Here is a 24,238-nt window from a genome sequence, read left to right as displayed (position 1 = left end):
TGTAATGTGACCCTGAATGACACCTCCAAATGGAACTATAGGCTGCAAATCAATAGCAATAGCAACAATAAGAGGAAGATTGTCATCCCTTGCAAAGTAATGTGAGGATGTAAGAACACTCTTTCGCTGATAGCAGTGCAAAGAAGTAAGGGTGGGATACATAAGAGATGTTGATGAAAGCATGATTGTAAAGGGGCTCAAGGCTTGTCAATGATAGCAGAATGCCAAGTTGCCTAGGCAATAAAATTTCCAAAGAAAAAAAAACTAAAATTATAGGTTAATTCCCTAATTTTTTATACCAACCACTCAGCGATAATGCATATAATTAAAAATATAACCTGAAATTTTGCAACCTAGATTTTCTACTCATTTTTTCTAAGCATTCTCTACCCCTGTGAATTGCAGTCACACATCTCTCAATTCATAATAGAGATGCAAATCATTGTGCATAGAAAAAGTGAGTAGAAAATCCCGTTTGTAAATTTTGTACATATGTTGACTTTGTCCACTACATTAATAGTTAATACAATACTTTCACTTATAAAAAAAGCAATGATCCTTAATAACAACAAATTTTTTTTTGAAGCCTTAATAACAACAAATTTCATTCCAAAGCATAGAAAACAGTTGTATCTAAAAGATATTAGTGTTTTAAATTTATTAATTTCAATATTTTAAGTATAATATATGATATAAAAATATTTAATGGTGCAGTTGCATGCCAAGAAAACTATTAGCAACTAAAGAATACTGTAGTTTTTATCAAATTTTGTATATTCTACATTTTTTTTTTTGTGTTTTTGAGAAAAAAATATTAATGTGATGGATAACCTAATATTCAAGCAGGATATAGGACTTTTTTGAAAGTATTTTGATTAGTATAAAACCATATGTTTCATGAAATCAGCAATTTCAGTTAAGTTTCTCACGTTGAGTTAACGGAGGAAGCGTAGATGCAACAATATTATAAAGTTCAGGGGACGATGGTGCTATTAGAAAAGAGGATATTGAAACCGCAACTGTCAAAAAGTACGGGGAGGTCTCAGAAATTTTATAAAAATACATGCCCCAAGTCGAATCTGGGCATTCGATTAGGGTTTTCTTTTGGTCGGACGAAAGAGGGAATTCAGTTCGAACTTGACACTAATCCTCGACGGCGACCGGGGACAGACGTTATTTGCAGCGGCGGTATGGGTTTTTCTACAATGATTTTTCTTCCAAAATCTAATTTTTTAGCTTGCTGAATTTGCTCCACCGAAGTTATTTGCAGCGGCAAAGCGGCGACTTCTCCTTGCACCGGCGACCTATAGCACACCGAATCCTTTTCTCTCTTCCTCTCTTTGTTGTGACCATTACCAGCGGTGGTTAAGGTATAAAATACACCGAATAATCCTTTTTTTATATTTACTGGACGAAATTCTATGATATATTGATGTTTGATTTTGTGAATGAAATGCTATTGATATTCGATTTTGTGAATCAAATGCTATGCTTATTTTTTTTTTTAATTTTCTTGCTACCATTACCAACGACGGCTACCTATTTGCTATATTTCTAATTTTCTTGTTTCTTGCTTCTTGCTGTATTTTTTAATTTTCTATAAAACGTGAAACCTAAATGCTGTGTAATTCTATATTTCCGTGAGAGCATATCGGCACAATTGTGTAGTGTTGTATATGTGACAAATGCTTTGTTAAATTATTCAAATCCGTAAATTAGTCTATAATAGGCTTAATAATATAATATTCTCTGCAAGTTTGTGCAAATAAATCTTTAGTTTTTCCATATGATTTTTTTGAAAAATTTTCTTGTATTTATTTAAGTTTAATGGTATTTTCATTTTTATAAATATTTTATGATATAATTTCAGAATTTATAAATATTTTCATGTTTCTTATTTTACTATTAAGTAAAATAAGTTAAATTATTCAAAACTACTCGACTTGGCCAAAGCAGTTTTGTTTCCAGGTCAGTTTTCAAAACAAAGATAAAGAGAAGTAAAGCACACAGATTTACGTGGTTTGACTTATACATCCACGGGTGAAAGAGGAGTAGAAATCTACTATAGAATCAACAATGGGGATTATAAAGTTGTGCACAACCTCTCTCACAGAAACCCTAAACCCCAGAACACCCAAAATCTCTTGATTTTCCTCTCAAGCCAAAAGATAAAAATAAAGAAAACCCCAAACTATATAACTTATCATATTTGGGTTGGACCCAAAAGCTAAATATGGATCGGGTCCATATCGCCTCGGGGCTCTGCTGCTGCACCCTTGGTGGTGATTAGTTGTGGGCTACAAACTATACTTCCACCATAAACCACTAAGAAATTTTGCTTTTGGGGTTTCTTAAACTTGATTTTGAGCAGGTCATGAAGCAATTCACAATAAAGAATTCAAGGCACAAAACATAATAAATCTCCACTTTGATTTGAATTCCTTCAAGCATCACGAATAGCAATCTCCCTTCATATTCTCCAAATAAGCTCTAATGGGCAAGCTCAAGTGCTACATACACTGATCAAGTTCAAGCATTGCAAATAGCAATCTCCCTCCATCTTCACAATAAAGAATTCACAAAACATAATAAAGAATTCACAAAATTGATTTTGAGAAGGTCATGAAGCAATTCACAATAAAGAATTCAAGGCACAAAACATAATAAATCTCCACTTTGATTTGAATTCTTGCAAGCATCACGAATAGCAATCTCCCTTCATATTCTCCAAATAAGCCCTAATGGGCAAGCTCAAGTGCTACATACACTGATCAAGTTCAAGCATTGCAAATAGCAACCTCCCTCCATCTTCACAATAATATCTCCCCACTCAGCAACACCACAAACAAAATGGTACTTTACATCAATGTGCTTTGTCCTCTCATGATACATTTGATCATTGGTCAGATGAATAGCACTCTGACTATCACAATAGATGATAGTCATCTTTGGACCCAAGCTAAGTTCACCAAACAAATCTCTCAACCAAGTAGCTTCTTTAATTGCTACAGTTACTGCCATATATTGAACCTTAGTAGTAGATAAAGCAGTTGTGGACTGTAAAGTGGCTTTCCAACTAATAGCACGACCACCAATAGAAAGCACATAACCTGTAAGTGATCTTCTCCTGTCAATCACCTCATAGTCTGAATTAATATAACCCATCAAATTGTCACTGCTCCTCCCAAACTCCAAGCAAATGTTTGATGTTCATTTCAAGTACCTGAGAATCCACTTTACTGCCTGCCAATGTCTTGTTAGGACAAGACATATATCTTCCCACAACACTAACTGCATATGAAATGTTAGGTCATGTGCAAACTATAACATACATAATACTACCAACTGCACTAGAATAAGGGACATGTGACATATATTTTAGTTCTCGATTTAGAGTGGGACATGATCAGGATAGACATGGTTTCATGAATTTTTAGAGAAAATTCTCAGATGGGTATAGCGTTATGCTATTATTTCAAATGTTGCTGAAGAATAATAGCTTGTCTTAATATTCTTCTTAATTATGTTTGATCTCATTAGTATTTAAGTTGAAACATGGTTTCAAGAATCACAAAGTTGTTCTTGTTCTTCAAACTGTAATCCGTGTCAAGGGCAGTGGACTCTTTTCTTCTATTTTTGTTTTTTTGTTATGAAAACTTGTGGTGATATAGGTCTCCAAAATTTGATTTCTGCATTCCAAATTTTATAGTGTGAGGACTGTGAACTGTAGTTCTTGATTTGGTATAGATTTCTAGAGAAACATGATGGTGATGTTTTTGGAACTTTACTCTTAGAGGCTTCCTGTGTTCTTTGCTTTCTTGGGGAGCTTTTGGGAATGTCAAGAAGGCAGGTGATGACAGTCTCAAGTTTGGAATTCAGGTTTCCTTACAGTTGAACCCAAGCAGCATTATCTGAAATACAATCACTTTGGGTGCTAATGGAGGCCAAGGTTGAAGGGAACCCCTTGATAACTCAGTCCAAATGGAGAAAAGTGGCATATGGTGGGATGCAACCTGGTTATGATGACAATTACACTGATGAGTCTTTTCTTGAAGATATGGTGATGAATGCCAATGTGGTGAAGCGGGACATAGTAAAGGTGATGCGGGATTCAGTTTCCATCTCTCAGTATATCTGTGTTGTTGCACTTGTGGTCTGTGTCTGGACCTATACTCTAGGTGCCACCATTGATGAGACTTCCCTCTTGCTGCTTGATGCTGGCCTTCTAGGATCAGGCTTCTTAGTGCTCCTCCTAACTGCAAGGAGGCTTTCAATTAATCTTCTTTCCCACTATCTCCTGAAGATATCCTTCTTTATAAGTGGGTTGTATGTTTTGGCTCCTATCTACCACACGCTCACTAGATCTATTAGCTCAGACTCCATTTGGGCACTGACAGTATCACTTCTCATGGTCCATCTCTTCTTGCATGACTACTCGGGATCCACCATAAGGCCACCTGGAGCATTGAAAAATCCAACATTGACCAGCAATATCTCTTTAAATGCTTCTATTGTGGCTTCAGTTCTAATTGCTTCTCGCCTCCCATCAAGGCTTCATGTGTTTGCAATTATGCTCTTCTCTTTACAGGTCTTCCTCTTTGCACCACTGGTCATGTATTGTATCAAGAAATACTCTTTTGGACTGCATCTTTGCTTCTCATCGTTATTGATGACTGTGACACTGGTTTTGGTATTTACACTGCATCGACCTCTATTTGCGTTGTTACTAGGTCTATTGGTTTTTGTCACGGTTGTATGCCCTTTCTGGCTTATAAGGCTACAGGAGTACAAATTTGAGATTAATGGTCCTTGGGATGAAGCTAAGCTTTGTTTTGATATTACAGAGTGACTGCATCAACATTCACCTTTTGTATCAGAAAAACTTTATTAACCAAGTGAAATTCAATTACTTTCCTTTTTCTTGATCAGTAACAGAGTTTTTATTAATTCATGTTAATTAATGTTACATCACAATGCAGTGCAAGGGATTCATTCCAACCACTTTTAAGAGTACAACAACCTAAAATTACAATTGTGCTCAAAACAATTGTTCTCTATGAACCCCTCTGCTTGGCCAACGAACCAGCCAACCCAATGGAAAATTACTTTCCCTTATGTTCTAAATGACAACCGTCTAGTTCAGATAAGAATGCTTGTATGTATCTGAAGTCCTCTAGATTTTAGGATTGTTTGGAGTGCGAGGGTAATTGTGATTTCACTGCAGAGTTAGGAGGTGGCTACTAACTAAATTTATCCAGTTATTTTTATTTTTTATATTTCCCCTGCCTTCTGACTTCTAGTTCAGGTTGGGATTTCTGAACCCTTAAAATGAGCAGGCTTGGAGTGGATTGGCATTTCCAATTTGAAATCAAATTGACTGGTTGACTGAGATGCCATTGGACAACCTTGCTATTTCTTTTTGGATTTCCTAGAGTTTGGTTTCCTGTTATTCAGCCTGCATATAAACTTGGGGGGGAGGGGGGGTGGAAAGGTTGCAATTCAATGAGGGCCTTCTCAATGTGAGGACATTGTTTATTTGGTCAATTGGTGATAGTTGGGATTCATGCCACTATTAGGTGGGTGTATTAACCCAAATCTAATTTGAAACGATACTCAATCCTTGAAACCAAGGTTTAAAATGCTGCTGTCGGTGGAAATACCAGTCATTTAATATAGGAAACATGTTGCAAATGTTGGAAACAGCATATGGAAATCTTGTAAAAGTTATAGATATAGTGAAAAATTGTGAAATATGCAAAAATATAGAATGCTATTTTATGGAATGATGAAAGATGCATAGGTAGACATTTCTAAATTATTATCTTTTTCCAAACCATCAAAGCTATATCATAGAGTAAGCTCAAGGCTTCAAGCAAAAGTTAAACTCATAGAAAGTGCAAATGATTCCAAAGATCAATCAAATAATTTATTGTACAATAAAAATTAAGATTTAACTTCATGTTTGAAAAGAATTTTGAGCTGGCTCAAAGTGGTAATTATGTCCATTAGGTGGGAATAAGACTGCTACTCCACATATCTAAAATAGTCTCCATTTATGTTATAATACTACTTATCAAAAACTTATCTTATGATACATTAATATTATCTCTATTGATAAAAAAATAGATTAATATTATCTCTTGTACTCCATATGGCACCGGTAGCTTGCATTGGGGAATATGTTGATTTTAGTAATATTTTGTGTTGGAACCCATGGAAATGGAAGTATGTCATGGAAATATTAATAAATAGATGGCCAACAAAATCTGACATCATTGATTGACTCAAATCTTTAACCTAATTGCTATTACTGTTGAATATTGAAGGCATTAGTTTAAAGTTACAGTCAGTTTGATGCTTATATAGAGATTGCTGTAACCATTTCTTAATTTGAACCAGTCAATGGGAGTGCCCACCCCTTTGTGAGTCCATTGGTGATTGTTGGGATTCATGCCAAGACAAAGTGGGTGTACAGTGTACTGACCCAAATCTAATTTGTGAAGGCACTCAATCCTTGAAACACTTTCAAATAGATGACCAACAGAATCTGACATCATTACTCAAATCCTTATCCTAATCCGTTGCTATTGCTATAGCCATTGAGTATTAAAGGGTAAAGGCATCGGTTTCTGAAACTTATAGTCTGCTTGATGCTTATATAGAGGTTACTGTAACAATCACTTAATGTGGACCAGTTAATAAGAGTGTCCACCCCTTTGTGTGTCAATGCAATTTCATAATGTATTGAAGATATTTCCAGAGAGTCCATCCCTTTATGCATGAAATATATTCTTGCATAAGTGAAGTTTGTGCAGTGTTGTCTTTTTCTTTAACAGAGGAGTTGCCTATGGTTGGAACAAAATGGAGGAGCAGTAATGGATCCTTTCTACCAACTCTATGTAAGCGGGATAAGGCAGATGAAATGAATACACCATCAAGAGGAATAAGATTCATTCTGCTGATTCCACCTAGGCAGAGTGAGGCAGGTTACAAGAATTTTTTCCATGTGTCATCTGTCTATCTACAATAGTCTACATAATTAAACTGCTGTCCGGCACGGCAGTGTCATAACCAAAAAATGAAAGAAATGCTCCACTTAAGGTTTGAAACAATATCTGATCATTTGTCCTTTTATGGGGGTTTGTCTTTAGAGAGAACAGATTCTATTTTCTTTCTCTCTCACATTAACACGTACGTGCACACACACACACACACACACACTCAGACTGCTTTCTCTCTTTGGTTTCATCTGCTAATGAATCAAGAAGCACATACTCTTTAATCCTCAGAGCCAGGGCTACTAGTCGTGCTGCACTTCTCCAAAAGTTTGTGACACACAATAGGTAGTTTGTTTGTCTCTGATATTTTTGTTTCATATTTGACCATTTTTTGAGTTTTACACACTTCAATCTTACTGTTTACTACAAGTGTTTTGATTTATCTGTTTAATTTGTAAGCTAGTTTGTTACAATTGTTGTTCATGCATTTTATGGTTTCTTCTGATTTCTGTTTAAGTGAACTCTGCTGGTAATGGTGTTTAGGATACAGACTTGTGAAAGATGGGCAAAGCTTCGAGGGACAAGAGGGTAACTGTTACCATTCTATCCCTTTGATCATTTCTGGGTATCTTTTGAATAAAACTCCCATTTTTCTTGTCTTTTTCCTTTTTATGATAAGTTCTGGGTTGTGTTCGTTTTTTTTTTCAGGATATCTATTATCGGAAAGCAAAAGAAGAAGGTTGGCGTGCTCGGAGTGCCTTCAAGCTCCTTCAGATTGATGAAGAGTTCAATATCTTTGAAGGTCTGACTTTTTTTATTTCCTTCTGTGTCATTTTTTTAATGTTTATTTTGTTAAAGGTGAAGTTGACCACTTTTTATTGCACTAAAATGGTGAATATAATAAAATGAAAATTAATATACAAACTTACAATCTGAACTGCATAAATGGACTTCAATAAGGAGATACATGCTTCATAAACACAACTATTTGTATGGTTTTCTGTAGAGATGCTGAACTAAGACTTTTCAGTGTGTGTCTCTGCCAATTTGATTCTTATTGTTGTCATCTGCTTCCATGTCCAGTTGTTAAGGTTTTTCCTCCTGATACATATTCCATAGTAGATATACCATTTTCTCTTCATCCCTTTTTGCTTGATACATTTGAAGCGGAATCTTGTATAAATCTGGGTGTGCAGGAGTTAATCGTGCGGTTGATCTTTGTGCTGCGCCTGGTAGCTGGAGTCAGGTATCTATAAGCAGTTGAACAATTACATTGCCTATTGGAATGCATCATAGAAAACTGTTATTACTCCAGAGATTAACTATGGCCTCTCTTATTTTATGAAATTAATTCCCTGCATTGTCAACACTTTGGGATGCTATTTTGTTCTATTTCCAAAACACTGACATTGTAGGGCTGAGTATCAGGCCTCAGGCTTACCTGGCTTGAGTTTTGGCCTGGTGAGCAACAAGCCAAGGGTTGGCCTGGGCCAAATCTTGGCCCAAAATTTAGTTTGGGCTGTAATCTTATATTGCCATATAAAGTAGATACCCCACTTTTGTGTGAGTGCATGCAGATAATCTATACATAAAGTGGACCTTATATCCTTTTTCTTTCCACTATCATTACCATGTGCAGTGCACATGTTTTCCTGCTTATATATATATATATATGGAATATAAGTATGTTATATTCTTACTATGTAAAAGGGACCATTGTTTGGTATAATGGTTAAATCTTGGGCTGGCAAGCGTGAGAAAGTGGATTTGAGTCTGAGAGTGACTATGTGCAAAAGAAATGCCAAGGTTAGGTCCGTATCCACTCCACCCCTTCCTAGATCCCATATAACTGGGACTAAATTGGGTTATTACCTTTTTGTATTTTTACCATGTAAAGGATGTAGATACACATATGTAGCAAGTTTGGGCTGGTCTGAAGTCTCCATCCTACATAGTTATGCTGGGTTCAGGCCAGCACCTTTAGGCAGATGGCCTGCTGCTCACACCTAGACCAAGCCTGAACACATGCACAGCCGTTATGAATAGGAGTCATTCAACCAGAGTATGTTCTCATACATAGTTTGCCTTCTCATGGTTTCCCTTGCTATGTTTTTGATTAGTGAATATTCAGATTTATTAAATCAAAGTCAAAGAAAGTACAACTTAGGGAGAGGCACGAGATGCTACCTCCCCTTTAAAGAGGGGAGATGGAAGAAACCATCAACCCTTTAGTTAAAGAACATAACAAAGGAAAAAGAAAATTACAATGAAGCCCAATACAATGAAACCCGAGTAGCCCCTTATTTATCAAGATAATCAGCCAAGGCATTAGCCGATCTACCCAGCCACTGAACTCTAACTGTCATACTCCTCAATAGCCATTTAACCTTTTTTTAAAATGTCCTTAAAGTTCCAAGTGACAGTACCGGGGTCAGCCAACCATCCTACTACCACCTTGGAGTCTCCTTCAATTATTAAGTTTTGCACTCCGAGTTGATAGGCAATCTGTACCCCTTGTGCCGCAGCTAGGAGTTCAGCCCTCACAGAGTCTCCTATTCCCAACGGTCCTGAAAAAAGGCAATAATGTTGCTGTTCTCATCTCTCAGTACACCACCAATCCCGGATGGTCCTGGGTTACCCTGACTATTTCCGTCAAAGTTCAGCTTAATAAAACCCTCCATCGGCGGAGTCCAAGTTACTTGACTCTAGGCTTCGTAGAGGAAGTGAGGGCAATTGCAGACCAAGTCCTCATTAAATCCTCAAAGGAATAATCTTCAAAGAGCTTTAAGGATTTCAGCCACAAAGTAGTCCTTGTAACAATACACTCTTTGACCTCAAGAATGCTTCTTTCCTTTTCCTGAAAAATTCTGGAATTTCTCTCTTCTTAAATAGTCCAAAGGAGAGTTGCTCTTATACACTTCAACATGACTCTCCCTCTTCTTGTGGTCCACACAAAGGTAGAAGGGGAAAACAACAAATTTACCTCAGCTGACAAGTTCCACCTACACTCAAACACCCAATTCCAAATGGTTGTAGCAAAAGGACAAGAAATCAATAAGTGGTAACAGTCCTCATTCTACGCTTTGCAAAAAATACACCAGTTAGGAGATAAACATAAAAAAGGTCTTTTCTTCTGCAGGTTATCCATTGTATTGATTTTACCCAAGTAAACTTCCCAACAAAAAACAATTTTTGGGGGAATAGGCCTAGACCAAACTTCCTTAACTAGGAAAGCCCGAGGAGAAGAACTAGAGTAGAGGGAATTAAAGAAAGAAGCACAAGTAAACAGCCCTTTCGGAGTCAAAGTCCAAATCCTCCTATCAGGATTTAGTGGGTCCAGACAAGCAGAATCAAGTAACAATAGGAGCTCAGAAACTGATAAGGATTCCTCATCCCTCAACCCTCTACGGAATCCAAGGTCCCAATTTGTTGACAAAGGGGTATACAGGGGCAAAATAAAGGAAGACACAGGTTATTTTTTATAAAGGGAAATAGAGAAGAGAGAAGGGAACTGATCCTTAAGGGGCAAATTTCCCACCCAAGTGTCTTCCAAGAAAAGAATACGAGTCCCAGAGCAAGCATCATACCTTACAAAGTGTAGGAACTGTGGGAGGATGCCATGAATTGCCTTCCAAGGTGTTGCAAGAGTTGCCTGTCTGGATACCCCTGCATCCCAACCATTTTCGGAATAGCCATGGATACTTGCCACCACTTCATGCCATAACCTCTCCCTCTCTAAAGGCCACCTTCACAACCACTTACCTAGAAGGGCTACATTCTTGAAAGTGATATTTCCTTATTCCTAATCCTCCTTCCTCCTTACTTCGACTAACTATCTCCCATCTAACCAGATGATCCTTCTTCTCTTGCCCCGTCTCCCACAAGAAGTCCCTCATCATTTTCTCTAACCTCTTAGCTTCCCTAGCAGGAATCTTAAAGACAGACAAAAAGTAGACCGGCAGATTAGCAAGTGTGGATTTGATCAAAGTCACTCTACCCCCCACAGAGATATAATTATTTTTCTAGCTTGCCAACTTCTTACCAAACTTTTCCACAACAGGGATCCAAAAGCGGCTTTCCTTTGGGTTACCTCCTAGGGGAAGACCTAGATAAGTTAAGGGCCAGGAAGAGGTGGAGCACTCTAAGCAACCTGCAATAGCCTCTATTTCTTGAGCATCCATATTGACTCCCACCACACAACTTTTTTCAAAGTTGATTTTTAGATTTGAGGCCTTTTCAAAAAAATTAATTAAATTCTTAAGGTTCCCAACCTTCCTCAAATTGCTTCCTTCACAGAAGATTATAGTATCATCTGCAAATTGAAGGTGAGTCACAAGCACACTATTTCTTCCTTATCTCCAACCACTCACAACCTCCTCCCTGTCTGCTTTTGATATCAATCTACTTAACACATCAGCAACAAGAGTGAATAAAAAGGAGGAGAGTGGATCACCTTGTTTTAGGCCTCTACAAGCTGGGAAGAAATCCTTAACTACTCCATTGGCAATGATAGAATAATGGCAAGAAGTGAGACAACCCTTGATCCACTTGCACCATCTTTCCCCAAATCCACACTTACTTAGTACCTCTAAGAGGAATCTCCAGTCCACCATATCGTAGGCTTTTTCAAGATCCAGTTTGCAAACAAAACCCTTCTTACCTGATCTCTTCATCTCCTCCACACATTCATTAGCTATCAAAATCTGATCTACTATTTGTCTGCCTTGTACAAACGCACCTTGAGCTTGACTAATTAGAGAGGGAAGTACCACTTTAATCCTCAAGGATAAGACCTTAGCCAAAATTTTGTAAACACCAGTCACCAAGCTGATTGGTCTGAAGTCCTTAGGATGTTTAGCGACAGCCTTCTTGGGAACAAGAGCTACAAAAGTAGCATTGACTCCAGGGCTAACAACCTGATTACCCTCAAACTCCTCAAAGACCTCAAATAAATCACTTTTAACTATGTCCCAACAATCTTGATAAAAGGCCATTGTGAATCCATCTATCCCAGGAGCCTTAGATCTATCCATTAGGAAAACTACTTGTCTGATCTCTTCCTCCTCAAAATTTCTTTCCAGCCATCCCCTCTCCCTCTCAGAAAGACGTAGCCAATCTAGACCATCCACTTCCACCCTACAATCAAGAGGTCTTCTCAGAATTGACTTAAAATGATCTACAAAGCATCTGGCTATCTCTTCTTGAGAGGAGATTTCCTCTCCATCAATCTCAAGTTGTCTTACAAAATTTTTCCTCCTCCTCCCATTGGCCATTGCATGAAAAAATTTTGTGCTCCCATCTCCTTGATCCGTTTAAACCTTGATATTTGCCTCCATGAAATCTCTTCTTGCAGTAGGACCTCTTCTAATTCCTTCTTTAAATTCCATCTCAACTTTTGTTCCTGTGCATTCATAGTCCTTTGGGATTCCTTTTTGTCCAATTCTTCAATCTGAGTCAACAAGGAAGATTTTAAATCCTCTAACCTCCCAAATTGGTCCCTGTTCCAGGCTTTCAATTTTGTCCTCAAGTTCCTTAGTTTTCTATGAAAACTAACTCCTTTCCACTTCACCCCCTTAGCTCTTAACTCCACCAGCTCTCAATATTTTTTACAAAGTCTGGGTGAGTCAACCACATATTCTCAAATCTAAAGGGTCTAGGTCTAGAGTCTAATGGTTCCTCTCCTAACTGCATAGGGCAGTGATCCGAAGTAACTCTAGGTAACCCTTTAGCCATCAACCCCCTCCATTGATTCTCCCAGGCTTCATTGAATAAGAATCTATCTAGCTTCGAACATGTTGGGTTCTCCTGAAAGTTGGACCAGGTAAAATTGGCTTGCAAAAGAGGAATCTCCCTCAGCTCACAAGAGTTAATAAAATCATTGAATTTCCTCATGCTAGTAGTGATGGATTGATGAGGGTTATTTGACTCTGTTGTGAACCGAATAACATTGAAATCTCCACCTAAGCACCAAGGACCTTCCCATAACCCTTGAATGCCACAACTCCTCCCACAATTCATTCCACTCTTTGTAATTATTGGGCCCATACACATTGGTTAGCAGCCAAGTAAAATCACCCTCCACCATTTTGAATTTCAGAGACACAGAGAAGATACCTACTAATTCCTCAACTGCTTCTACCACAGCTTCTTTCCACAAGGTAATTATCCCCCCTGAAGCTCCCCAAGAGGGAGTTGAAGCCCAACTAATCCCTCTTGATTTCCACACACTTCTAGCCCACCTTCTATCCATCCCTTCTAATTTTGTCTCTTGTAGCATAACCACATCAGGCCTTTCCCTTCTAAGCATCTCTTTTATTAGTCTTCTCTTCCTTGCACTTCCTAAGCCCCTCACATTCCAGCTTATGATTTTCATTAGGAAATAGTAGAACTCCCTCCCAAGCACCCTTACCCCCCTTTACTTGAGACCCTTTCTTCTCTCCCCTCGGCCATTAAACTCAATATCACCCTCAATATATGAGATTAGCCTTTCCACCTCTGATCTTTTCTTTTTTTTCCTACTTTTATCTACTCCAGCACTTCTAAAGCTCTCTCTATTCCCCTCCTTCTGTTCCAATTTTGTAGGGGTAACCTCCATTTGCTCTTCTTTCTCTTTATAATCCTCCAAGAGAGCACAAATCCGCTCCCATATTCTCTCTAATTCTTCTTCCTGCTTCCTTTTTGATAAAGACTCCCCCTCCTCTTCTCCACAACCCTTGGCCACATTCCCACTCTTCCGTCCATTGGCCATTCCTTCTGGCTGAGAGGCCGAAGTACCTATTGCAGGCATAGGACCCTTGTTAGTACCAGAAAACAAATCCACAGGGGTACCTGACTCGAAGGGAACTGGCAGAGTGGGAACAGGAGCAGAATGTGCTATCGGAGGTATCGAATCTAGGTCTGGTTCCCCTGATTGATTGATCTTTGGAAGTTGTTTAGGTTCAATCAAATCTGTATTAACCAATGCAGCCGAAGCTACCTTTGAGGGTTGCCCCCTAACCGGTGATTCTGTGTGGAACGACAGTAATGAGTTCTGATCCCCTAGATAGATAATCTGAGCATGTTGCAGTCCACAAGTGGATTTGTTTGTTGGAGTAGTTCCGTAACAGCCATTGAACCCAAACAAACCTTATGTGAAGTACATCCTGGCGGGGGGTGGGGAGGGAGCTGCCGCTTGAAATCCTAACAAAGAGCCACAACCGTCTTCCTCTAGGAACAGCACTTCAGTGTTTAGACTGTCATCTTCAAAGGGGTCCTTTGTTTGAGAGAGGTCGGTGCTGCCAAGGCTCAAAGTATCCTCAGTTTCAGAATCCGAAACATAGCAATCCTCTTCATCAGACGAGAGATTCAGGTTACATTTCTCTGGATTGCTGCTTTTGACAAAGCGCAGATTACGACGATCAGGAGAAAGTTGCTGAGCTCTTTTCACTGGACGCCACTGTAGAGAGCTAGCCGACTGAGAAGGCATCTTCGAAACAGCGGCCTGGGAAGAACTCTTCTCAGAAGTTGAAGAGCTTGAGGAAGACGACAATAGACGGTTTCTGTCGTCTACCTTAGTAATAACCCCAGTCACATGACTCTTTAAAGGCTCATGCGGCTTTTTAAATGACTGGGTCGGGCCCGCTGGCCCATTTGGGCCTTTATTAACAACAGTATCATTCCACATGGGCTTTGGCTTTGGTCCATTCTTAATAAACCGCGACCTCACGTGACTTTTAAAAGGGTCACACGTCCAACCCCAGGCTCGGTTTGGTTTTATCAGGTCTAGGTTCAGTTCTTCCCTTGACCAACCCCTTTTCCTTGTTTAAGAAAGCCAGATTGGCGCCAGTTACAACCTGTGCAAAAGACCTGCCACCCTCCAGACTGTTGACTGCTTCCACCCACACGCATAAGACCCACCCCCTGAATGCTACCTTTTTGTTTCTCCAGCATTTGTTTTTCCATTTTAGTGAAAGTGCTTTTCTCGTTTGAATCATCCACTCCTTTCTTGCCACTCAGTTCTTCTTCTTCAACCTTCTCATCTCCCTCCCTACGAGCCTCTTTCCAAAGCACAGATTCAACGGATGAAGCTAGCCACACTGAGTAACATTGTCCTTCAACTAGCACCTCTATCTTCCGAGGAATCTCCTCAGGTTTTACTCCATTCAATAAAATGGAAGCTGAAAAAGGTCTCCCCAAAAGACACCCCCTAGTGATCCTCTACACATTAGAGCAATGACTTCAGCAGTTTCTTGCTTCCACAAGTGAAAGGGAAGGCCTAAGAGATGCACCAGCACTCCATCTTCAACAAAGAAATCTTTGGAGTTTGATCCCGGACACCATCTTGATAATGTGAGATTTCCAAGTTCAGCTTGGATATTTAATGCCTCAATTTCTACTCTATTCTCAAGCAAGTCCAGCAAAGCCTTGTCTTTCTCAAAAGGTGTTAAAATAAATGTACTCTTCAACTTCAAACTTGCTGTTAACAGATCTGCAACTTTCCTCCAGTCTAGAATGTGAGCTGAAACTTTAACTATCAGTTTACTTTCTCAATCTCCTCTCTGTATGTTTACTCCCATTCTGTATTTACCTGCCCCAGCTGTCACTATAAGAGTCTTGCTTATTATTGCTCACTGAACTAGTAGAACTGCTTATCTTCCTTTTTACTGTTACTTCTCTTTTAGCACCCAAACGTTGCAGCAGTTCACATAAGACCCCATGAACTGCCTTCCAGCCCTGACTCTTCCTTCCCTCTGGGAAACAGACCATCTGCTTCCTACCCTTGCCAAAAAATTCTGTCAAAGAAATAAAAGAACCTTTAAAGTTTCTCTTACACTCTACAACAAACCTTCTTCCAGTTTCTGAGAGAAACTCTTTCCAGCTATTTTGTTTGCCTTTGTTACTTGCACCTTCCACAAACTCCTTGAACCCTTCAATTACCCCCAAACCTTCTAACAGTACCATCCCTCTCTTTGCTTCCCTGATTTTCAAGCTCAGCTGACCATTTAATCTCAGTTCCTCAAATAGAAGCTCCTTAGCTTCAATCTTCAAAGCTTTTTTCCAATGGCCCATCTTCACAAACTCTCCCATCTTCAAAGCTTTCTTCTCAATCTTCTCAGCCAATCTTACTAACAGCAAAACCATCTCAGGTACAGAGACATTTTTTTTTCGGACACAGTCATTTGTCTTTTGATATTATGAACAGAACAATCTAAAGGATACCCGCTTCTCCAGATGCCGGAGCATAGCTGCATCATGACAACTGCATACTCACAAAGCCACATGCGATGCTCGACGAGATACCGAACCGTTTCTCGAACACCTGAAGAAATGAGATTCGAAGTGAAACCTAGGAACACTTTGCACCTCACAGACTCTCTATAGTCAAGGTCCTTTTCCTCCTCACTAAAATCTTCACCCAGAACCTCGTCAGCGAGCCTCCAATCTAGCTTCCCTTTGAAAGATGCTTTCACAAACATTTTCTATCTCCTACAAAAACAAAACTATCCCCCATTGTGTTTGCTTTCCCTTACTATGTTTAATGATCACCATCTACCAGTTCTGTAACTTATGGATCCTCGGTGTTGGACTTAGATCTATGAAGATTCATATTCTGAATCAGGAAAATCTTTTTACCTGAAATGAACAGTGAGTTTTTGAAATCAAATGCCATAGTTCCTGTTTATACTTTTTGGGTATTGATTTTTAATGCATGTTGACTGCTAACTGATTCTGAGTATCCTAAATGTAGGTTTTGAGCCGAAAGTTGTATCTCCCTGCCAAGATGTCATCTGAGCCAAAGTAAGCTCACATATTTTATCCTCATGCTTGATTGACAAATGCAACCTGTATTTTCTTTGATTTTATATGTCAAATTTGTCTGAATTTCTTTTTCCTCATGGTTTAGTAAATTATGATACATGTTCACCAAGGGTGACCTCTTCCCAGGCAACCAAAATTACAGGGTAGGAGGTGCCTTCTTGTAATATTGTTACTATGGGTGCATCTTATTAGTATGTTTTTGATACTTCCTAATAGAAATTACATACGGTAACTTGTTTTAGGGATTTACTGTTGGAATAAAAAAAGATTCAAGGGCTTTGATGATAAAAAGATAAAAGAAGAGAGCCCGTGTTTTGTTATTCTTTTCTTCTTGTAATTATTCTCTCTCTCTCTCTCTCTCTCTCTCGTCTTCTATTACTATAAAACTATAGCATTCTTTAGTTGTTAATAGTTTTCTTGACATGCAACTGGCCAACTGCCCTAATATATATATATGTTTTTTTTTTTTTTTTTTTTCTTTTGAAGTTTTATTGCCTAGACAACTTGGCATTCTGCAATCATTGACAAGCCTTTCACATTATTGCAGGGATGATAATCTTCCTCTTATTGTTGCTATTGATTTGCAGCCCATGGCTCCAATTGAAGGTGTCATTCAAGTGCAGGGTGACATTACAAATGCACGGACAGCCGAAGTGGTAAAAACTATTTCTTTATGCATTTCTTATCCTTATTCTGATTGAAAATAAATACACTTTGCTTGGATGATATTTTATCTGATACATGATGATAACTTTTCTGTCTCAGTGGCTTAATAAGTTAGACCCTTGTTTCTTATGAGGATTTAATAGTTACTCTTCTAATTCTCAATGGTAAAAAATTGTAGTGAATTGGATTAAGTCCTACCTTTTGCACATGAACCTCCTCCAATGAAAAAAGGAGAAAACACTATTGGATAGATCAAAAAAGAAATCTTTTGTCTTGAAAATGTCTTGAGGCTATTGGATAGCAGTCTATATGATTGGATTTAATTGTTTTACTGAATAATGGACTGACAAATGAGATATGTTACAAGTAGTTTCTTATGGTGCATGAGTGCGTTTTCACAATTTCCACATTTTCTTTTGCTTATTAGCTCGCTTGTCTATTATGATTTATGATACCATCATATTGATCATAGTGACTTTGACAATGGTTCAATCCAAATTTTCAAGGTTGACAGCCCAGTTTCTTCCCTTAGCGTTGCTATATTCTATTAAGCATGTATCTTGCCCTTCATGACCTGCTCTTATCCTCAATTTTTTTATGACGTTGCTCCTTAAAAAATTTCTTTTAGTTTAATATGCATTTCATCTTTAACTTGAATTTATTGGTAATTGTGAGATACTTCTATCTCTAAAACATGCGTTGTTTCTTTCAGGTAATCAGACACTTTGATGGATGCAAAGCAGATCTGGTTGTCTGTGATGGTGCTCCTGATGGTTAGAAAAAGACATGTTCTAATTATATCTATGGCTTTTTGTTGATGATCTTTTGGGCTCACTTGTCAACTTGCTGGTTGCAGTTACTGGACTTCATGACATGGATGAATTTGTTCAGTCACAGCTCATACTAGCGGTTAGTGTTAATGTTCCTGTTACACTAGGAAACTTTTATATGGAAAATTATAGTTGTAAATGTTATAATACATCCTTGCATCTACAGATGGAAAATAAAATAAATCTAGCAATATTTTTAAGTGGAACCATTCTGATAAAAAAATGTGAGTGGAACCATCAATCTGGTCAGTCTCACTAAGTAAATCTTTAATTGCAACCTTCTGATTTTGGTATAACTTGATCAGGTTGAGCTGGTCTTGACCATAGTTAGCAAGTCAGGGAATTGGTTTCATACAATACTGGAGTAACTGGCATTAATAGCTTCATTTTTTTATATGTTGGAACAGTGATTTAAAAGGTGCGCCTAGGCGCACAGGCGAGGCGCATTTTAGGGTATGCACCTTGCCTAGGTCCTAGGCTCAGCCCTTTGTGCCTTGCGCCTCAGCCCAGGCGTGTGCCTTTTGAAAATTTGGCGCTTTTTTGCTTTTTTTGAATACAACGGCTGGGCCAGGGGCTCCACCCCCGTGCCACGCCCCTTGAGGCAAAGCCCAAACAAGTCCATGTTAGGTCTTAAATTCTTAGTTTTCACACAAAAAATAATGGTTTTATAGTTTCAATTGCTTTTTAAGAAGTCATTTTATTAGGATGAATCAATGAGCAACATTACCAAATTGGGGGTTCTCGGAGCTTCGGTGAGCGAGCTAATTGAAGACATTTTATTTGGTAATGTTGCTCATTCATTCATCCTAATAAAATGTCTTCTTAAAAAGCAATTAAAACTATAAAATCATTATTTTTTTTTTGTGTGAAAATTAAGAATTTAAGACCTAACATGGACTTGTTTGGGCTTGCCTTGAGGGGCGTGGCACAAAGACGGCTCGTAGAATCAGGAATGTTATATGTTTTACATTACATTAGCTACTTGAAGTAATACAATTGAGTGAAAAAAGAGATTAGAGCTTTTACATGCTTGAAAATGTTTTATATGCTTGATTTTATTTTTAAATTCTCATTTGAATATGCTTTACATCTTATGTTTATGTATTTTAATTTTAGATAATAGGTTTTTTAAAACATTTATTTTAAAATTTAAGTTTATATTTTTTATTAATATTATGTTTAACATTTTTTGATTTTTTTGAAATTTCTGACATTGTTTTGATTTTTTAGCATTTTTTGTATTTTTGCACCTTGCTTCAAAAAGGCGCGCGCCTCAGGCGCAAATTGACCCCTGTGCCTTTTTTGCGCCTTGTGCTTTTAAAACACTGTGACTGTGTTGGAATGTGTTATTATTTATCATTTCTCATTATGTGCTCGTATGCTTTTCATTATTTTCTACACATCCCTTGCACATTGGGTGGGATAGTAGGGGTAACCCAGGTGTAGGGGCTTAAGACATCCTATCACCAAGTGATGATGTCTATATGAATCTTGTTGAATTGTATTATTTTCATATCGGAAGTGATATGATTGTGGGAAACTTACTTGCAGGGTTTGACCATTGTTACTCACGTACTTAGAGAGGGTGGAAAATTTATTGCAAAAATATTTCGAGGTAAAGATACAAGTCTCCTATACTGTCAGGTATGTCACACTGTTCACACAAAAGTAGAAACAACTTTGTTTTTGGGTTTCAACATCTTGAAACTCAGCCTTTTTTTCCAACAGCATGAAGGTTGAAATTTGATTATTGACTAAAAAATTTGTATTATTCCAGAATCCTCTCTGTACTGTACAACTAGCACCCTCTCCTAAACAATTGAAGTCACTTATGAACACCTACACTTTATAACCTGAAGAACCAAAATCTTTGGGTTTCTTATTTTCTCAACTAATGTGATCCAAAAATTAAATTAAATAGGGATTGCCCACTTAGGCCGTTTGATGCAATCAGATGGGTTATATTCTCAAGTCAGAATTAATTAGGGCTGTCCAAAGCATCCTTAGGACTAACTGGCAAGTTTTAGAAGCATTCTCCTGCCTTCATAGATCATTAAATTGATTCTAGGAAGACTGCCTCTCTTTCTTTGTGCCATTAATGTGTCATCTAGACAGGCTATTTGCGTTTTACAACTTTTCAGAGTTTTTTCCTGATATTCCTGGTGTTTCTTAAATTTTTCAATCCGATTTTTTTTTAATTTCTTTATAGTCCTAATTATTGATGTCATGGGCCATAGTTTAACCCATAACCTAATATACTTGATACTTAATGTACAATCTCTTTCATCTTGATATATTTCAGTGTTAGTGTATTACTGCTTAACACCAACTTCTGGACATAGATATTTATTTTATTTTTCTCATCTCTTGATTATCTTAATGAACAAATTAAATCTTCATCTTGTGGCAATCATTTAGGGTATGTTCTCCCTTTGGTGATATTGTTGGTTGATCTTGTTGATCCATTAAAATAAAAGAAAGGCAAAACATCTTCCCTTTGATATCGTGGGCTTTGAAGCTTTGCAGTTCAAGGGGTTATATCTTTACTACTTGGAGGGATGACATACAGAATTAGACCATCAGTCTGATGGAGATTCTTTGGTTGGATCATACATTTAGTGTCCTTTTCATGTTAGCCTTACACCTTTTATGAATAATAGCCCTCGACTCTTTTAGACGTAGAAAGGAATGGCTAATTTTTTCACATGGAAGAAAAGATTGATGTGGCAGAAAAAAATAGACCTTTTTCAGTTTTGTGCCCAGCTGCCACATGTAAAATTTTGTAATGATTGGTTTTCAAGCATGTTTAGTCCATACATAATACCTATATTGCAAAGAAATTATGTGAAAATCTGAGCACTGCTCTTAACCAAGCCCATGTAGTTTTAGCCTTTTAGGCTTGTTTGTTTTTCATTAGTATATAACAAAATATACCTTTCTCCAGGAGAACTTTCTGATGATGGGGTTCTTTGGTGTTTTCTCTCTCTTGCAGCTGAAATTATTTTTCTCTGTTGTGACTTTTGCAAAACCAAAAAGTAGCCGTAATTCCAGTATAGGTGAGAGTAATAGTTTTCTTTGTTGGCTTAGTTGCTTTTTAGTTCTCTGTCTAATCTCCATAAGATTGTTACTCAATGTTTAAAAAAACTTAGCTTTACTTGGAAATTGGTCTTCAAATGTCTGACTCACCTGAGCTGACAATGAGTCAAGGGATTAAAAATTATTGGGCAAATTTTTCAAAAAGTGAAAATACATAACGCCATGGTGGTTGAATCTACATCTTGTTTGATAATATTTTTTGAAATAGTAGTTTAGCAATTTTTTTTTTTTGAAATAGTACTAAGAAATCCAACTAAAAAGAATCTTTCAATTATTTGGATTCTTGTGCTTGTGATAACAGAGGCATTCGCAGTTTGTGAGAATTATTCCCCTCCTGAAGGATTTAATCAGAAAGATTTACATCGCCTCCTGGAAAAGGTGGGCAGTCCTTCCGGACAAGAAGACTTGGGTAAGTTTAATTTTGCCTGGTTTACCTTTTAAACTTCTGTGTTCTAAAGTTAGCTAGTCTCATAGTTGACTTCTTGAAAGAATTCTCTGAGCATAAAACCAACCCTGAATTTTTCTAAGACAGTTTACTGGGAATTACAAAACACAATGAACATCTCCTAGCCTTTTACGCATAGTGTTCAAGTCCTTTCTGTAGATTTTAGATTGAAAAAGCTAATTAAGTATTAGAACTTTAACTTAATGGCAATTAATGGTCTGTCTTTATGCATCCTATAAATTGTAATATTTCATTCATCCTCTTTTGTTCATTTATTAAACTTGTGCATAAATTTTTAATTGTACTTGTAAATTATTGGGATGATAAGGTGGTTAAAGAAAGACTTGATTACCTACTGGCTCAACTTTCCTGCATCTGTTGCCAAGCGTGCTGCTGAGGCTGGGAAGGCAGCTTCTTCCAAGTTCCAAGGGCAATTTTGTTCAAGTTCTCCTTGTATTGGGGGGGGGGGGGGGGCTTAAACTATTTTTTTGATAATTGTTTTTCCTTAAACTATTCAAGATTAATGAATATTAAAACCAAGTGAACTCCTTGATTTGGTCCTGACTCCTGAGTTCTCTACTAAATTGCAGTGTCAAACTTATATTGTAATTGGCTGATAAAAAATTAAAAAAAAAACTTCTCTTGTAATTGGCCCTTTTTTGCTGTTTGGAAAAACTTTCCTGTGAGTATCAACTTTATTATTATTATTTTTTTGTGAGCAGATTGTAGTAGTGGATGGTTGGAAGGACCAAATAAGGTGTATATTCCTTTTTTGGCTTGTGGGGACCTTAGTGGGTATGATTCAGATCGCTCATACCCCCTTAGTGGAACTTACCAGAGTTTGGATCCAGTTCAACCACCAATTGCTCCCCCTTATAAAAGAGCTCTTGAGATGAAAAAGGCTTCAAGTCACGGGATCCGGGAGTCAGAAAAGCTATCCCTAGAAGGCTAGAATCTTGATCTTCTATACTTCTTCATTGAAACCCCTGCTTCAACTAATGAAAAGGATTTTGGTATAATTGAACTTCAGGTAATGAAAAGAATATTGTTTTTTCACGTCAGTCTGGGCCATGTTCAGTCTTGTTTATGCATTTTGTTAGCATTTGGATGCCAGTATCACATGAAATGGAAGTTTTTCACGACATTCATCAATAAAGAAAAATTCGTGACATCTGAAACCATTCTTGGCTAAAGCAGGGTTAGTTTAAGGAGTCTTTGGACTGATTGGTGGATAATGAATGGAGGTAAATTTGCTGCAGCAGATGAGCTGGTGAAAGAGCATCAAATAAAGATGGGGCTTTAGTTTGGACCCCAAGAATTACTAATGAAATTAAGAAATCTTGGAGGGCAACTGGAGGTGGCTGATAGCAAGCTTGTCCATCAAATGCAGTGAAAAACCATAAAGAAATCATTTCATTTCATGTGGCATCATCCAAACATGCTGTGATTGAAGTTGGGCACGCATTGTAGCCATTGTTGTTACTCCCGCTTCACTTTGACCTACCACTATATAAAAGGTGAAAATAGATAATACGTGTTTGTCTCGAAGATAATACATGAAATTCTTCCCATGTACAAAAAAGGAAAAAAAAGCTCTTGAATCGATAATGCAGTCAGCCACTCACTACATGGACAAATTTGGGCTGAGCCCCACCTTATCTATGGCGCTGAATTAACGGACTGACACCCTTTGTGACCACTTGCCATCTGTCATGGTCAATTTTAGCTGATCTCAGGATGTCTCCGGTCTCCAGATCCTACTCAAATTTACATGCCAAAACCCGAGAAAGTGTAAAGATAAGGCACCATTCTATCGTGAGTTGTGACTACTCTATTGTCCTGCCCCAGTGTCACGGTCTGTGTTTACGCTTGGTGGGCTTAGACACCACCGTTGTTTTTGCTTGTAAGATTTTTGGGAAAAGTGATATTATCTTCAGGCAAACCATCAAAAGTTTATCGTACTCTTTGAGTGCCTAACTTTGGTATTCCTAAACCATCATCTCTTGTAGGGCAGTCCTGGTTAATGGTTAGTATGGTTATCAGGGTTTTTTATGGGCGCACATATGTTCATGGGGACAGTGCATGGACTGGTACTGCATTGTCAACACTTAAGGGAGGTTTGGCATGTGTGCCTGGTTCAAGCATGACCCTTTACCACGCCAGCCCCTTGTCCAAACTGAGTGAGCTACCCCGTTGCCCATAGCGTATGGGTGTGTTCCGGCCCAGCGATTGCCTTTCATCATAGCTTATAGGTGCCCACATCATCGCATACAAGAGACTCATCACATCGGCACTCAGTCACTTCACATCATGGCCTTTCCCCTTTAGCACGTAAGCAACGCCTCCCATGGACCGGCCAAAGCCAGTTGAATTCCCCGGTCACGCGACTTGAGGTCATGATCTAG

At 38.1% G+C, this 24,238-nt stretch overlaps 2 protein-coding genes across 9 annotated transcripts; both read left to right on the top strand.

The window, feature by feature from the left end:
• Positions 1 to 1,148: 1,148 nt before the first annotated feature.
• LOC104601222 (S-adenosyl-L-methionine-dependent methyltransferases superfamily protein) lies at positions 1,149 to 23,011 on the top strand. Of its 6 annotated transcripts, none has more exons than XM_088897455.1 (14): positions 1,149 to 1,188; positions 1,271 to 1,370; positions 7,290 to 7,343; positions 7,542 to 7,586; positions 7,707 to 7,800; positions 8,195 to 8,244; positions 16,726 to 16,775; positions 17,344 to 17,452; positions 18,175 to 18,235; positions 18,319 to 18,371; positions 19,844 to 19,936; positions 21,285 to 21,348; positions 21,690 to 21,797; positions 22,556 to 23,011. In XM_088897455.1, exons 4-14 carry the CDS (start codon positions 7,560 to 7,562, stop codon positions 22,783 to 22,785), a joined length of 939 nt encoding a protein of 312 aa, XP_088753581.1. In that variant the 5' UTR covers positions 1,149 to 1,188; positions 1,271 to 1,370; positions 7,290 to 7,343; positions 7,542 to 7,559; the 3' UTR covers positions 22,786 to 23,011. The 6 variants fall into 6 exon arrangements, with proteins under 6 accessions (XP_088753581.1, XP_010262787.1, XP_088753580.1 ...); XM_088897454.1 differs by lacking the exon at positions 1,149 to 1,188 and adding an exon at positions 6,837 to 6,899 and having other exon boundaries at positions 1,265 to 1,370; XM_088897453.1 differs by lacking the exon at positions 1,149 to 1,188 and adding an exon at positions 6,837 to 6,982.
• SETH1 (phosphatidylinositolglycan synthase family protein) lies at positions 1,150 to 4,925 on the top strand. 3 transcript variants are annotated; one of them, XM_010264483.3, is made up of 3 exons: positions 1,150 to 1,188; positions 1,271 to 1,370; positions 3,880 to 4,925. In XM_010264483.3, exon 3 carries the CDS (start codon positions 3,938 to 3,940, stop codon positions 4,847 to 4,849), a length of 912 nt encoding a protein of 303 aa, XP_010262785.1. In that variant the 5' UTR covers positions 1,150 to 1,188; positions 1,271 to 1,370; positions 3,880 to 3,937; the 3' UTR covers positions 4,850 to 4,925. The 3 variants fall into 3 exon arrangements, with proteins under 3 accessions (XP_010262785.1, XP_088753583.1, XP_088753582.1); XM_088897457.1 differs by having other exon boundaries at positions 1,168 to 1,188; positions 3,797 to 4,925; XM_088897456.1 differs by lacking the exon at positions 1,150 to 1,188 and having other exon boundaries at positions 3,795 to 4,925.
• Positions 23,012 to 24,238: the final 1,227 nt, after the last annotated feature.

The sequence above is a fragment of the Nelumbo nucifera genome, chromosome 2 (genome assembly GCF_055504915.1).
Source record: "Nelumbo nucifera cultivar China Antique chromosome 2, China Antique-T2T, whole genome shotgun sequence".
In the NCBI taxonomy this organism is placed as follows: Eukaryota; Viridiplantae; Streptophyta; class Magnoliopsida; order Proteales; family Nelumbonaceae; genus Nelumbo; species Nelumbo nucifera.
Note: the sequence above shows the minus strand (reverse complement) of the source record. Positions and strands in the feature narration are given on the sequence as shown.